This window comes from Hemicordylus capensis, chromosome 6 (assembly GCF_027244095.1).
Source record: "Hemicordylus capensis ecotype Gifberg chromosome 6, rHemCap1.1.pri, whole genome shotgun sequence".
NCBI lineage: Eukaryota > Metazoa > Chordata > Lepidosauria > Squamata > Cordylidae > Hemicordylus > Hemicordylus capensis.
Window position 1 is genome coordinate 75,159,580 of NC_069662.1, and position 12,818 is coordinate 75,172,397.

General features: G+C 48.2%; 1 protein-coding gene across 9 annotated transcripts in view; it reads right to left on the bottom strand.

Moving 5' to 3' along the window:
- Positions 1-12,818, bottom strand: part of LOC128329291 (uncharacterized) — a 49,968-nt gene that overhangs the window by 19,953 nt on the left and 17,197 nt on the right. For all 9 annotated transcript variants that reach the window (XR_008309608.1, XM_053260194.1, XM_053260186.1 and 6 more), the window contains 2 exons: positions 12,456-12,536; positions 10,698-10,828 (listed from right to left, as the gene is read on the bottom strand). Coding sequence is in view for 8 of the 9 variants with exons in the window: in XM_053260194.1 (XP_053116169.1) it covers positions 10,698-10,828; positions 12,456-12,536 (212 nt within the window). In the remaining variant the exon portion in view is untranslated. The remainder of the gene's footprint in view (positions 1-10,697; positions 10,829-12,455; positions 12,537-12,818) is intronic.

Below are 12,818 nucleotides of genomic sequence, written 5' to 3' on the forward strand. Positions count from 1 at the left end.
AATAATAATTTTAAATTTAAAAAAAAAAAAATCATATCTGTTCTTCTACTGTCCTTTCTGTTATTCGTTACCTCTCCTCACCTCTTGCCGACCTTTTGGCCGATGTCCGCTAAAAAGACCTTCGGACTCCTGGCTATTAGGGAGAGATCCGCCCATCAGCGCCTGTTCCCGCCAAAAACTCGGGACTGCGCAAATCCTGTAAGGAAAATGGCAGATGTATCAGATGACCTTGCTGGCGCCTGTAGGCCACAGCGGTCCTCTCTGTTGCCAGATACCGGTGAGGAGACTGGGCGCAATCCATGCCACCAGCAATCCACCGAAGCAGGACGCAGGTGGCGGCACCAGAATCGGAGGCTTCCTGACAAGGAGGCCCCGTTGGTGGCCAGATACCGGTGAGGAGACTGGGCGCAATCCATGCCACCAGCAATCCACCGAAGCAGGACGCAGGTGGCGGCACCAGAATTGGAGGCTTCCTGACAAGGAGGCCCCGTTGGTGGCCAGATACCGGTGAGGAGACTGGGCGCAATCCATGCCACCAGCAATCCACCAAAGCAGGACACAAGTGGTGGCACCAGAATCGGAGGCTTCCCTACAAGGAGGCCCCGTTGGTGAGAGAGCTTTCGCCTGGCAGCGCGAGCAAGGTAAGCCTGTGATGTTTGGCCTCGCCCCCCGCCCCAACTCCTTTCCCTAGCAGTTGGGCGTGCAGGAGGAGGACTGCCTCAGCGAGTATTGGGGCCACGCTGAAAGGAACGTCAGCAGGAGTGGCCGCCCCAGAGCCTGTCGGAATCAGACGGGGAAGACGTGCAGGATGATGAGGCAGGCGGTGCTGAGCCCATGGATGGGGCGTCGGAGCACCCAGAAGGCCATGAACAGCTCCCTCCGGTAAGATCGGGACTTGCTCAGGGGGGAGGAGGTGAGTGCAGATGCCCCCTATGTGGCCCCTCCCTCAGGGCCTACTCCTACAGGGAATGTGGGGGTTCCCCCTCATGCTGCCACTGCAAAGGGCTGGATTCAGGAGGCCGTTCAGGTCTCACTGGCAGCGGCGCTTAAAGCGCGGAAGCCTGCAAGGCATTGCAAGGCAGGCTGTGATCCATGTGTCGCCCTCAGACTCTCAGGAGGAGACGGTGCCCGCTAAGCAGCCCAGGGTGGCTATACGCCAGGACTCTGTGCCCTTGTATAGGGGGAGGTCTTCAGATGAGTCTGGAGAGGACTCCCCAGATCTATTGTGACCCAGGGTCAGTGGGTCAGAGACATTGCTGGGCAACCCAGACAAGGGGCCCTCCTCCTCGGAAGAGGGGGAGATGATTGAGGACTCTGCTGCAAACTTACACAGTCAGAGGCTCTCTCTTATGGTGGATTTTCAGTCACTAATTAACCAGGCTATTGCTGCGCTTGATCTGTAGCCAGTTACAGAGGAACAGATCTCTCCTGTGTCCAAGGGCTCCTTGGTGCTGCCTAAGGCTAAGGTACCGCAGATTAAATCAGTGATACCTGAGGGCTTTACTAAGACCATCAAGGAGGAATGGGCAGCTATTGCGACTCCCAAAGCGTATGTTGGCATTGGCTAGCAAATTGTACAACTTTGAGGAGGAGACTCTGGACTTGCTGAAGGTGCCACTTACGGTTGCTCACTTCGGGGCCCTACTTAGTAGCACAGTGGTACCCAAGGATGGGGACTCCTCTTCTAAGGAGCCAGAAAACAGAAAAGCAGAATCTGCACTGTGCAGGGCTCACGAGGCTTGAGCAGTGGCCATCAGAGCTGACACCACTGTGTCCTTGGTGTCTAGAGCATCGGTCTTGTGGATTGGCGAGTTACCCAATGACCCTCCCACTAATCAATCTAAGATGTGGTGTAAGCTACTTCGTCTGCAGAGGGCGGCTGCCTTTTCAGCGGATGCTACTCTGGACAGTGTTCAGTTCTCGGCACGTGCGGTCAGTGCAGGTGTCCTGGCAAGACGCAACATATGGCTAAAATTTTGGAAGTTGATAATACGTCTAGGGCTAAATTAGCCGCTGTTCCCTATGCTGGGGGGAAAGCTAATTGGGAATGAGGCCCTGAAAGAGGTCCTCATTGAAACTAAGGATAACCGCAGGGCTCTGCCATCAGCTCCTAGGAAGAAGGACAAGAGTTTTAATCATAGACCGATGCAAACCTTCAGGGCGTTTAGACCTCAGTTTGTCAGAGGGAGCCTTTTAGGCCTTTTCGATCGCAGTGGAACAGATCCAGAGGCCAAGGCAGGCAAGGGTTCACTCAGCAGAACCATCAGTCTCTCGGAAACCAGCAGCGGGGCCCCCAAGCAGCAGTCCTGACTCCCACTCAGGCAAAGTTGGGGGTCTGCCATTTGGCCTGTTTGGAAAGAATCCATCGACAGGTGGGTTCTTTCCATTAGTCTACACGGGTACGAAGTGGAGCTGGCCAGCCCCCCAGGAAACAGATTCCTCCTTACCCCTAGATCTGGGAAACCGGAAAAGCACAAGGGGTTGTCCATGGCCATTCAGTATCTGGTGGCTATAGGGGCCATAGAGGACGTCCCACCTCTTCAGAGAGGCAAGGGCATCTATTCTGTGATTTTTACGGTGCCAAAAAAGGACGGATCGGCCAGGGCAGTTCTCAACCTACGCCCAGTCAACCGTTTTGTGATAAAAATGAGGTTCAGGATGGAAACCCTTTGTACCATCTCAGAAGCATTGCAGATGGGGGACTACATGACTTCAATAGATCTCCAGGAGGCCTATTTACACATCCCCATTCATCCACGCAGTCGACATATACTCCACTTCTGCTACATGGGGAGGCATTATCAGTACAGAGCCCTTCCTTTTGGTCTCTCATCAGCCACCCGAGTTTTTATGAAGGTTCTAGTCTGCTAGTGGCCACTTTATGCACTGAGGGGGTCCACCTGTATTGTTACCTTGACAACTTGCTCAAGAAGGGGCAGTTCAGTCGGCTCTGTCCAGAACAATGTCTGTGTTACGTGCGCATGGGTTTCTGATAAATGTGGGCAAGAGTCACCTGATGCCCACACAGAGCCTTCGTCATTTGGGCATGGTAATGGACACCTCAGTAGGCAAACTGTTGCTGCCACAGGATCGGATGGAGGTCTTAACGTCACTGGCTCGTGTGATTGCTTCGAGACTGTGGGCCAGCCTTCTCAATCTAGCAAGTTTGTTGGGTCTCATGGTGGCGGCTATGGACTCGGTGCCTTGGGCGAGGTTTTCATCTACGCCAGTTACAGTGGGGTTTCCTCCCTTACCAGCACAGGATTGCCCTCTAACGTGACAAGAACATTCCTCTCTAGGTGTCTCTTCGCGAGTCGATTCGTTGGACGGCCCGGGGAACCTAGACAAGGGCAAGCTGTTCATAGAACCCGAGAGAGTGATGGTCACGACGGACACCAGTCTATCGGGCTGGGGGGCTCACTGTTGGAACAGTGCTGCCCAGGGGCTTTGGTTGGTGGAAGAGTTGCTCCATAGCATAAACTGGCTCGAGCTGTGGGCTGTCTTTCTGGCCCTAAGAGCCTTCACGCCCTTGGTGAAGGGAAGGTATATCTTAATGTGTACAGAACAACTTAATATCCATTCTGGACCATCATGTAAACAGAATTTCCAATGTTCGGGCAGATTGGCTAAGACGGCAGGAGATCCAGCCGGCAGAATGGGGCCTGCACCCTCAAGTATTTAGGTGGCTGACAGAGCAGCTGGGGTGTCCCCAGATAGACTTGTTTGCATATCCTCAGAATGCCAAGATTCAGAGGTTTTACTCACGTTTCCTGATGTTGGGGGCAGAAGAGACGGATACGCTATCGGTGCCATGGCCTTCGTGTCTGCTGAATGCATTTCCTCCAGTGCCGCTGCTCTCCCGTTGCCTCAGGAAGCTGCGGGGTTTCCGGGCATCCCTGATATTGATTGCGTCTTTTTGGCCCAGAGGGCCTTGGTTTTCCGAGATCATCGACTTGACCGTAGGTCATCCACTCAGTTTGCCAGACCATCCAGTTCGGCTGTGTCAAGGTCCGATTTATCATCCTTGCATCTAGAAAGTGTTCAGCCAACAAGATTTACCAATCGACTTGGCGTAGTTTTCTGCGCTGGACAGCAAAGCTCTCCCTGCAGCTGGACAAGTGCAGGTCGAGGGGATTACTAGGTTTTCTTCAGGATGGCCTTGCGCTTGGTCTGAAACCCAACACGCTTAAACACCAGGCGGCGTGCTTGATCCAGATGTTGTTTCTTCATCAGCGTTTGTTCAGGCGTGGCACCCTCTTCTACGCAAGTTCTTGAGGGGGGCAGCTTTGTTGTCTCCTCTGGTCTGCCATCGTTTTCCGTCATGGGATTTGCATATTGTGTTGTGGGGTCTGCAGTTTCCGCCATTTGAACCACTTTGATCTGTATCATTGCAGATGCTGTCCTGGAAGGTGGCCTTTTTAGTAGCTGTAACATCAGCCAGGAGGGTTTCTGAATCGCAGGCTCTGTCAGTTCAGAGTAATTTGTGTAATTTCTCTAAGGACTCTGTGAGACTTATCCCGGATCCTTCGTTTATCCCTAAGGTAAAGTCTCAGTTTCATCGTGAGGTGGTCGTTTAATTACCTTCTTTTTGTCCGGATGCTCGTCACCCTGCAGAGAAGGAGTGCAACCGGACGCAGGCTTTTCGTAAGTCAGATGCTCTTTTTGTGGCCTTTAAGGCTTCTAAGATGGGATGCAAGGTCTCTTCAGCCATTATTGCTCGATGGGTTCATTCATGCATTACGATGTTGTATGAAGCCCAGAAACTTTCGGTGCCTGGTCAGATTACGGCGCACTCAACTACATCGGCAGCCACTTCCACTGTGTTATCTTCACCGGTGTCCCATGAAGAGATTTGCAAGGCGGCTACTTCGTTGTCACCTTTTACATTTTCAAGGCATTACAAGTTGGATGAACATGAAGCTGCCAGAGCAGCATTTGGTCGGAGGATCCTGCAACAGGTCCTTCCGGGTCAGTAGCTCCAGCTTGGGTATTTTCCCTCCCGTGGTTGGTGCTGTGGTATGTCCCAAGCTTGGGTGACCTCCTACACCAGCCGAGAAAGGTACATTGGTACTCACCGTGAAGGTGTCTTCTGGCTGGTGTAGAAGAGGTCACCCAAGGCCCGCCCGGGTTGTGTTAGGCTGGAGCTGATGATCTGGTTGTAGGGGGACAGTTTTTCTGTCTTTCTCTGCATTATTGTTTGTATATTGTTGTATATTCTCTGTTGTGTTCTGTGGTTTTCATTCCGTAGCTTGAGCTGTTTTAAGCACTGAGGAGATCCGCCCACATGCACTGGGTTAAGGATCTTCAAGTATGACTACTTCCTGCCTTTTGGAGCATGTGGGGGGGATGTAATCCCAAGCTTGGGTGACCTCTTCTACACCAGCCAGAAGACACCTTCACGGTGAGTACCAATGTACCTTTCCCACTGAAAACCTGAGGTATTTGCGGTGGTTCTCCTGGATGAAAGTAGGCATCCTTCAAATCCAGTGTTACTGCCCATGTTCCGCGCACCAAAAGGGGAAGAATAGACTGCAAGGTGATCATTCTTAATTTCTTGGTCAGAATGTAACAGTTGAGACCCCTCAAGTCCATTATAACTCGGATCCCGCCATCTCTTTTCGGGATCTGGAAGTAACAGGAATAATACGCTGTCAGTCTGTTTGCCCACTGCACAGGTGTAATTGCTTGTTTCTCCAACACCACCTTGACCTCCTGCTGAAGTATCTCTGTGGCTGGCGTGTATGTCAGCCCTGAAAATGGAGGCTTGGTCTCGAATTCCAATGCATATCCCGTCTGCACTATATGCAAGACCCATCGATCTGATGTTATATTGTGCCATGCTTGGGCATGGCTTGCCAGTCTGATGGTATTTCTGGCAGCCACAGGACCGATGGTGTGGGTCCTGGATAGGTTGGCCGGTGGTGGTGGAACTGGACCAACGGTTTGGTCCAGTTTCACAAGGTTTCACAAGGTTGTGCAGTGAACGAACAGTCCCATCAAAAGCTTTTCTTGGAAGTGTCCTTGTCGTGTTGTCATACTGTTTTCCCTTTTGCTTTCTGGTTATACGCCCTATTGCGCTGATAGGGCCGGTATTGTCTCTTATAATCCTTCCTGTCCTGAAATCTACTGGGTCTCTGCCGAGAATAATTTCGATTTCTAGATGTAGTACTGGCCCCACCTGAGGGTGCCATAAAAGTACGGGCTGTAAACTTTGAGTTCTTTAAAGTCTCTATAAACGTATCCGTATCCTCATGGAACAAGCCCTTTCCATCAAATGACAGAGATTCTACCCTGTCCTTCATGTCAGGCTGGAGAGTAGCAGAACGGAGCCAAGCATGCCTGCGCATGCCTACTGCTGTAACCATTGTACAAGACTCCGTTTCTGCGAGATGTTTGAAGGCACTCAATTGTTGCCTTGTCACCGCTGTGGTTCTCTCATAGGTGTCGTTAAATTTCCACTGGAACTCTTCCGGTGTCATAGAAGTGGAGTCCTGCAACAGGGCATCCCACAAAAGATGGTTATAACGAGCCATGCAGGCCGCATAGTTGGCAATTCGAACAGCCAGGCTAGCTGTACTATAAATCTTTTGTCCCATAACATCTATCTTCCGCCCTTCCTTATCCGCAGGTGTTGTATGGCGGCAACCACTCTTGGACACAGAGGTGCAGTTCACGACCAACGAGTTGGGCACTGGATGGCACAGCAGGTAAGTATTTTCCTCCTCACTGATACTGTATAGGTTTTCTAAACATTTAGAAGTCGGAGTCATGACATTCACAACCTCCCATGCCATCTTAGCTGCTTTGCTGATCGCTGGAATCATGGTATTTGCAACCGGGTGAGAAGATCTAGATTTCCGCATCATATTGTACACTGGGTCCGCAACATCTGTATCAGACGACTTTAGCTCCATTCCAAGCACCTCCGCTATATCCCTTATCAGGGCGTGATAAGCCTTTAACTCTTCCGTTGGCGAAGTAGAGAGCCTAGGCGGAACATCCAAGGGGGTGGTGGTCTGACCGTCAACTGACGTCGTCAGATTCCGAGCTTGATCCAGAATCATCTTCTATGCTAGCATCACCTGAGGAGGAAGGTGGCTCTGACGGCAGAAGGGTCGACTTCTGCTTTCTCTTCCCACCAGGTTTAACTGAGGCATGCCAAACCGGTGCTTGAATCTGTGGCGGTTGCACCGCTGGTGGCTGTGGTGGAATAACTGGTAGTTGAGTCTGAATGACTGGTTCAGGATGCAGCTGAAACACTGGTCCAGGTTGTGCCTGAATGAATGGATGATGAAACTGAATGACTGGTTCAGGATGCAGCTGAAACACTGGTCCAGGTTGTGCCTGAATGAATGGATGATGAGACTGAATGACTGGTTCAGGATGTGGCTGAATCACTGGTTCAGGTTGTGTCTGAACAGATGGTCCTGGCAACAGTTGAGGAATGGGGGCTTGAGATAGTGACACTGGTTGTGTAGCAGAGCGCCCCTGCAAAGTCTTCCAGCGCAAGTAATCTGCATAGTCTGCTGGCAAAGTGTAGCGAAAACTGCAGCGGTGGGTAGGCTGGACTGAGGGTTGCCCCTGTAACAACATCGGGGCAGGCGCCCCACTCCTGTTTCCTGGACACACACAGGTGAGTAAGATGGGATACTAGGCAACCTCACCGGATCCCCTTCATCACGATCCTCATCCAGTCCCACGCTCAGGAACCCCTGGAAGGTTGACCCTGAAGGAGTGCTCAAAGCCGAATCCATTAGCTCACGAAGACCTCCATCCTGTGCAGTTATACCTGGTGTTCTTGGTGTTGAAGAGGACTGAAAAGGGGTATGCACTGGAGACAGTGGCTGAGGAATCCTCCTTCCCATAGCTACATTCAATGTCGAAGTAGACGTCAAGGGTCCACCGAAAATCTGCTCAGGCATTGTCAACGTTGACGGCGGGATTGAGAACAGCGGCTGCGTCGAGACCGATGTCAACATCGATGTCGAAAGAGGGAGGTGAATCTCCAACGTCGATGTCATCGCCAACCCTGGCGTCTGTGCCGTCCATGTTGAGGTTTGTGCTGTTGACGTTGACACCGGAATCCCTGCCAATGCCGTAGTTTATGTCGAAGTCGAGGCAGACTCATCCGAGTCGCCATCGAAAGCCTGCGCTGACACTGGCGAAGGGGTGCGATGCGCCTGTAACTTTTGCGTATCCAAGCCCTTAGCTTCTCCCTTCAGACGGTAATCTCGATCCTTGTGTTTTCTTTCCTTTGAAACTTCCTTGGGTTTCTTGAAAATCTCTTCAGTCGTCTTTGCAGCACTAGATAACGCGGTTTTAGACTGCTGTCGTGCAGTTCCGCCGTTACCCGGCCCCGGGGAGCCCAATGTCGACTGCGCGCTCGATGTCATTCGAGTGCCCGACATCGAAGGGGAGTCCAGCGAACCACTCGGCTGAGGTGTCGGCAGGTGGAGGGCCTCATCACACAAAGCCGCTCAGAGGCGTAATGCCGTATTCTGCCTAGTTTGCTTCGAGAATGAGCAACAAACTTTACAAGTTGTAGTATTGTGATCCTCTCCTAGGCACAGCAAACACACATCATGGTAATCTGTAGAAGGCAGTTTGGCTCGGCATTTTATACACCTTTTAAAGGTTTTCTTCACCTCCATTGCCTAATATCTCTCACCAAATCCAGTAGTCCATAGAGCAAGCACAGTCCACAATTCGTTCCGAGTCAAAACACGAAGGCAAACGATCTTTCAACAGGCCTGTCCGTTCAGAATAAGCAAACTCCGTTCAAATTCCGTTCCAAGGTCAACCGATAAGCAAATGATCTGTCAACCAGTTAGTCCGTTTAGAGTAAAGTCGTAAACAAGTCCAATCCGAGTTCAAGCCAAAGTTCAAATAATTTCTGAATCGAGGAGCAACAGCTACGAGGTGTGATCGCTTAGGCGGTCAAAGAGAAACTGGAAAAGAAGCGCCCCAACTGCCAATTCTAACGGACTCAGCACAGCACGTGTAGGCGGGTGGGGCGTCGAGAGGAGCTAATCAATCAGCCTGCAAGGTCCCTGCGCAGGCGCAGAACCCATTCCTTATGGTTACAATGGATCACAATCCAGATCTACCAGATATAACCAAAGATGGAGCATTTAAAAGCCTCTTTAAAAAGATACGTTTTTAGTTGTTATTTAAAAACATTGGTGGAGATCATGGCGAAGCTCTTCAGAGGGGTGTTCCAAAGCCAAGGGGCCACCACTGAAAAGGCCCTGTCTCTAGTCCCCGCAAACTTGATCTCCGTTAGTGGCGTGGCCATAAGCAGAGCCTGAGATGATGAGAGGAGGGCCCTGGCAGGTTCATAGGCGAATGCAGTCCAACATGTTCCCTGGCCCCAAGCCGTGTAGAGCTTCTAAGGTCAAGAACAGCACCTTGAATCTATCCTGGGAGTGGACTGGTAACCAATGAAGCTGCCAAAGGATGGGTGTGACACTCATGAAGTGACCTGTGCCCATGAGCATCCTTGCAGCAACACCAATAAGCTAATTATCTATGTTACTGTCAAAAAGCGGATCTCAAAAAGCTATATACAATGTCTAGGAACCAAAAAGGACTATGCATGCATCAATGGGGTGGCAGGGTAAGGGGAAGTTACTCATTTCCATTTACTGCAGCAATCCTCCAAGTCTTCAGGCGGGGGGAGGTGGGAGAAAAACCACTGTGTACTTGCAGTAGATCATACATGACCCTTTGAATCTTGGTCACTATTATTATTCTGTGCTTAACTCTCAAAACTGTATTGGCGTGTAGACAGCATATATATTCCATCATGGGTTACTGTGCCATGTAAGTGATGATGGTGTGTGTGTTTTTTAACTGTTTATACATGTGGACTGTTTTTGTTGGCATTACTAGAAATTATAGAGCTGCACAGGTGGTTCTATAATGAAAACTACTTCTTATAAAACAGGCATGATTTGGCTTATTAATATAAAATTTGCTTCAGAAAATTTTCTTAGCAAGATTTGCCAGCTGATCAATTTTCAGAAAAATTATGTTTTTATAGTAGTTTAAAAACAGTGGCTGGAGGAGTGAGAGACTCCCCTTCCCCATGCATCTTATTTTGCCAGTAAAAAGAACATACATTAAAACTGACATTCTGGAGGTTTTCAGACGTTCAGGAGTGCTGCTGGGTTGTCCCTTTGGTTGGTTCAGTGAACATCTGCTTCATACTTTTCAAGTTATGAGTTTTATAAGTCAACATTTTAGCCAACAGAGATGGAAAAATGAGCATATTATACAACAGTGATTTGTTAGCAGTGAAGTCACAAATGTGACTTCCCATGCTAACAGACAAAGTTGTACTGCCTCTCACAGAATCTTGATATGTCTCAGAGCAAGTCTTCTGCTAGTGGTTGTGCAATGCGGCAGAGCAGCTCAAACCACTTACAGACATTTATTTTCTTGTGCTACACTAGTTCAATGCTAGTCTGGATTCTTCCTGTTGTATTTGCTGCTTATAATGGACAATCTGCGTTTCTGAATTATTTACAGGGGGGAAAGGCAAAAAATACATTATAATATGATCCAACAGTGTGCAGCCATTATTTTTCCTTCAAGATAAAATGTCAGATGAAGCATTCTTAATGTAACACCTAGAGATACGCTGGTCAAATACATCAAACATTACTATTTAAAACTAAAAAAAAATTACTACTCACCAGATATGCCAGTCTATGTTTAATACCCAAAACATGCATAAACATGTTTGTTAGTCCTGATTGACACCCACACAGACTACATTCATAAAGTGAGCTTTCTTCTGACACGTATTCAGTTATATATTGGAGACCTGTATTTTGAGGCACAAGTATTTTGAAAGAACAACATTTATTAAAATAATCTATACTAGCTGGGCCGGGTGCAGAGCTTCTGCGCCTCTAGTTCTTACCCATTCCCCCACCCCATTGTCCCCACCCCAGCGCTCCTACCTCTGGTGCTCCTGTCTTGTGGCCAGTAGGCGGCCGGAGAGGGAGACTGAGCTGCCCTCTCTGCTGCCCGCCTGTCGCCATCGTCTTCTCCACGCCCCCACCTCCCGCCGCGAGATCTATTGTTCCAAACTATTTTAAAATACATTTCTTCTTATGGAAATGAACAATGACTCTCATTAAGAAAATAGCCAGACTTTTAGAATTTTCTTGTGCTTATTGGCACAAGTCGTCCAACAACAAGACCTCTTTGGCATTGTTCTCCCTGAGAACTTCTGCCTGGGCTATACCAATCCTGATTTCAGATGAGGACTGACATGAGTAGATATTCCTCCATACACAACAAATTCTCTGCACATAAAAAGCTAGATGTTAGGAGGGGGAATGATTCTAAGCCATCATCCTCCCTGACAGTTAAGACATCTACACACATTGAATTGTTTGTATGGAGGAGCATTCACTCATGTGAGTCCTCATTCGCACCCTGGAGTTAAACTGCACAAACACAGATTTACCAGCTTAGTGAAAATTCAGCCTTTTAGGTGGCTTAAGGTGGACTCCCAAAACAATAATGCATTCCCAAAGATCACTCTCCCACCTTAGCTCCAAATTAACTTTTACTACTGTAACTGTCAAAAATGTCTCCTAATTGCCAGACAAGTTACAGCCTACATTTAGTTTTGGAAGCTCCAATTCAATTCAATTCAATTCCTTTATTACAACCACAGACCAGCACAATTTACAAACAGAAGCCCAACCAAAAAAACCCCAAAAACATCTTCATAACCTACAGGTTTATGATACAGTAGTTAAGCAAATAGTTAAAGATCAATTAACAGTTATTCTTAATGAGCTCCTGGTGGATTTTACTGGCTATTAAACAGAACTTAGCCACAGTATAAGACCTCAGGTCATTCTGATCAGTTAAAAGATAAAATAGATAAAAATAATCTGTACAACCCAAATGGGAGCTAATAAAAGGGGTTATGTGTTTACGCTGTATATCTAGGTAAAATTGACAATAAAGGAGCACATGAGTCATTGTTTTAATATCTCCTGATTTGCAGAGAGAAGTACATTCTTTGTAGGGAATTTTTTTGATATCTCCCTTCCAGGACTGCTGATTGCAAGACATTGCATCATGCCTGTGTCAAAGCTCTGCAATATTTCGGCACGGTTATCTGGTTTAGATATCTGGCAAGGTTGAAACTCAGAACTTGTTGCCCAAATGGAAACCAACAGGAATAGAGCCCTGATCAATTTGACGCTCCAGACTCTTTGTCTGAGTTTGACCCACGCATTGGATGCAAGGGTCAACACCACTTAAGCTCAACACTTACGCTGCAATCCTATAAATACCTACTTGTAAGCTCCACTGGAATCAGTGGAACTCACTACCAAATAGATAAAACATGATAATAGCTAGATTCTATTCATAAATTCAAACATCTGAATTCTTCTCCTCAATTAATCCAGATGTCAAAAACTCACCAAGAGCAGGTTCAGTATCTTTACATGAATCAAGTTGTTCTTGCAGATTTTTTCCTCGAGCCTTTACAGGCTCAGTTTGAACTGTAAAACAAACATTTTAAACATTATGGAGATGCATAAGTCCATGTTCCATGCATCACAGAAAGAGACATGCTCATTTAGTAGCCAACCTGATACTCACACACTGTGAGGCAATTCCATTAAAACAGGGACACAAGGGTGAAAAATTAAAAATGGTATTAGCTGACCAAAGTTGGTGTCATTTCATAGAGAAATGTCTGAAGATCAATAATTTATGCAATTTTATCTGTGCCTTGGCCAGAATATTGGCCAGGAAATGTCTGACAAAAATGCAGCATGAAT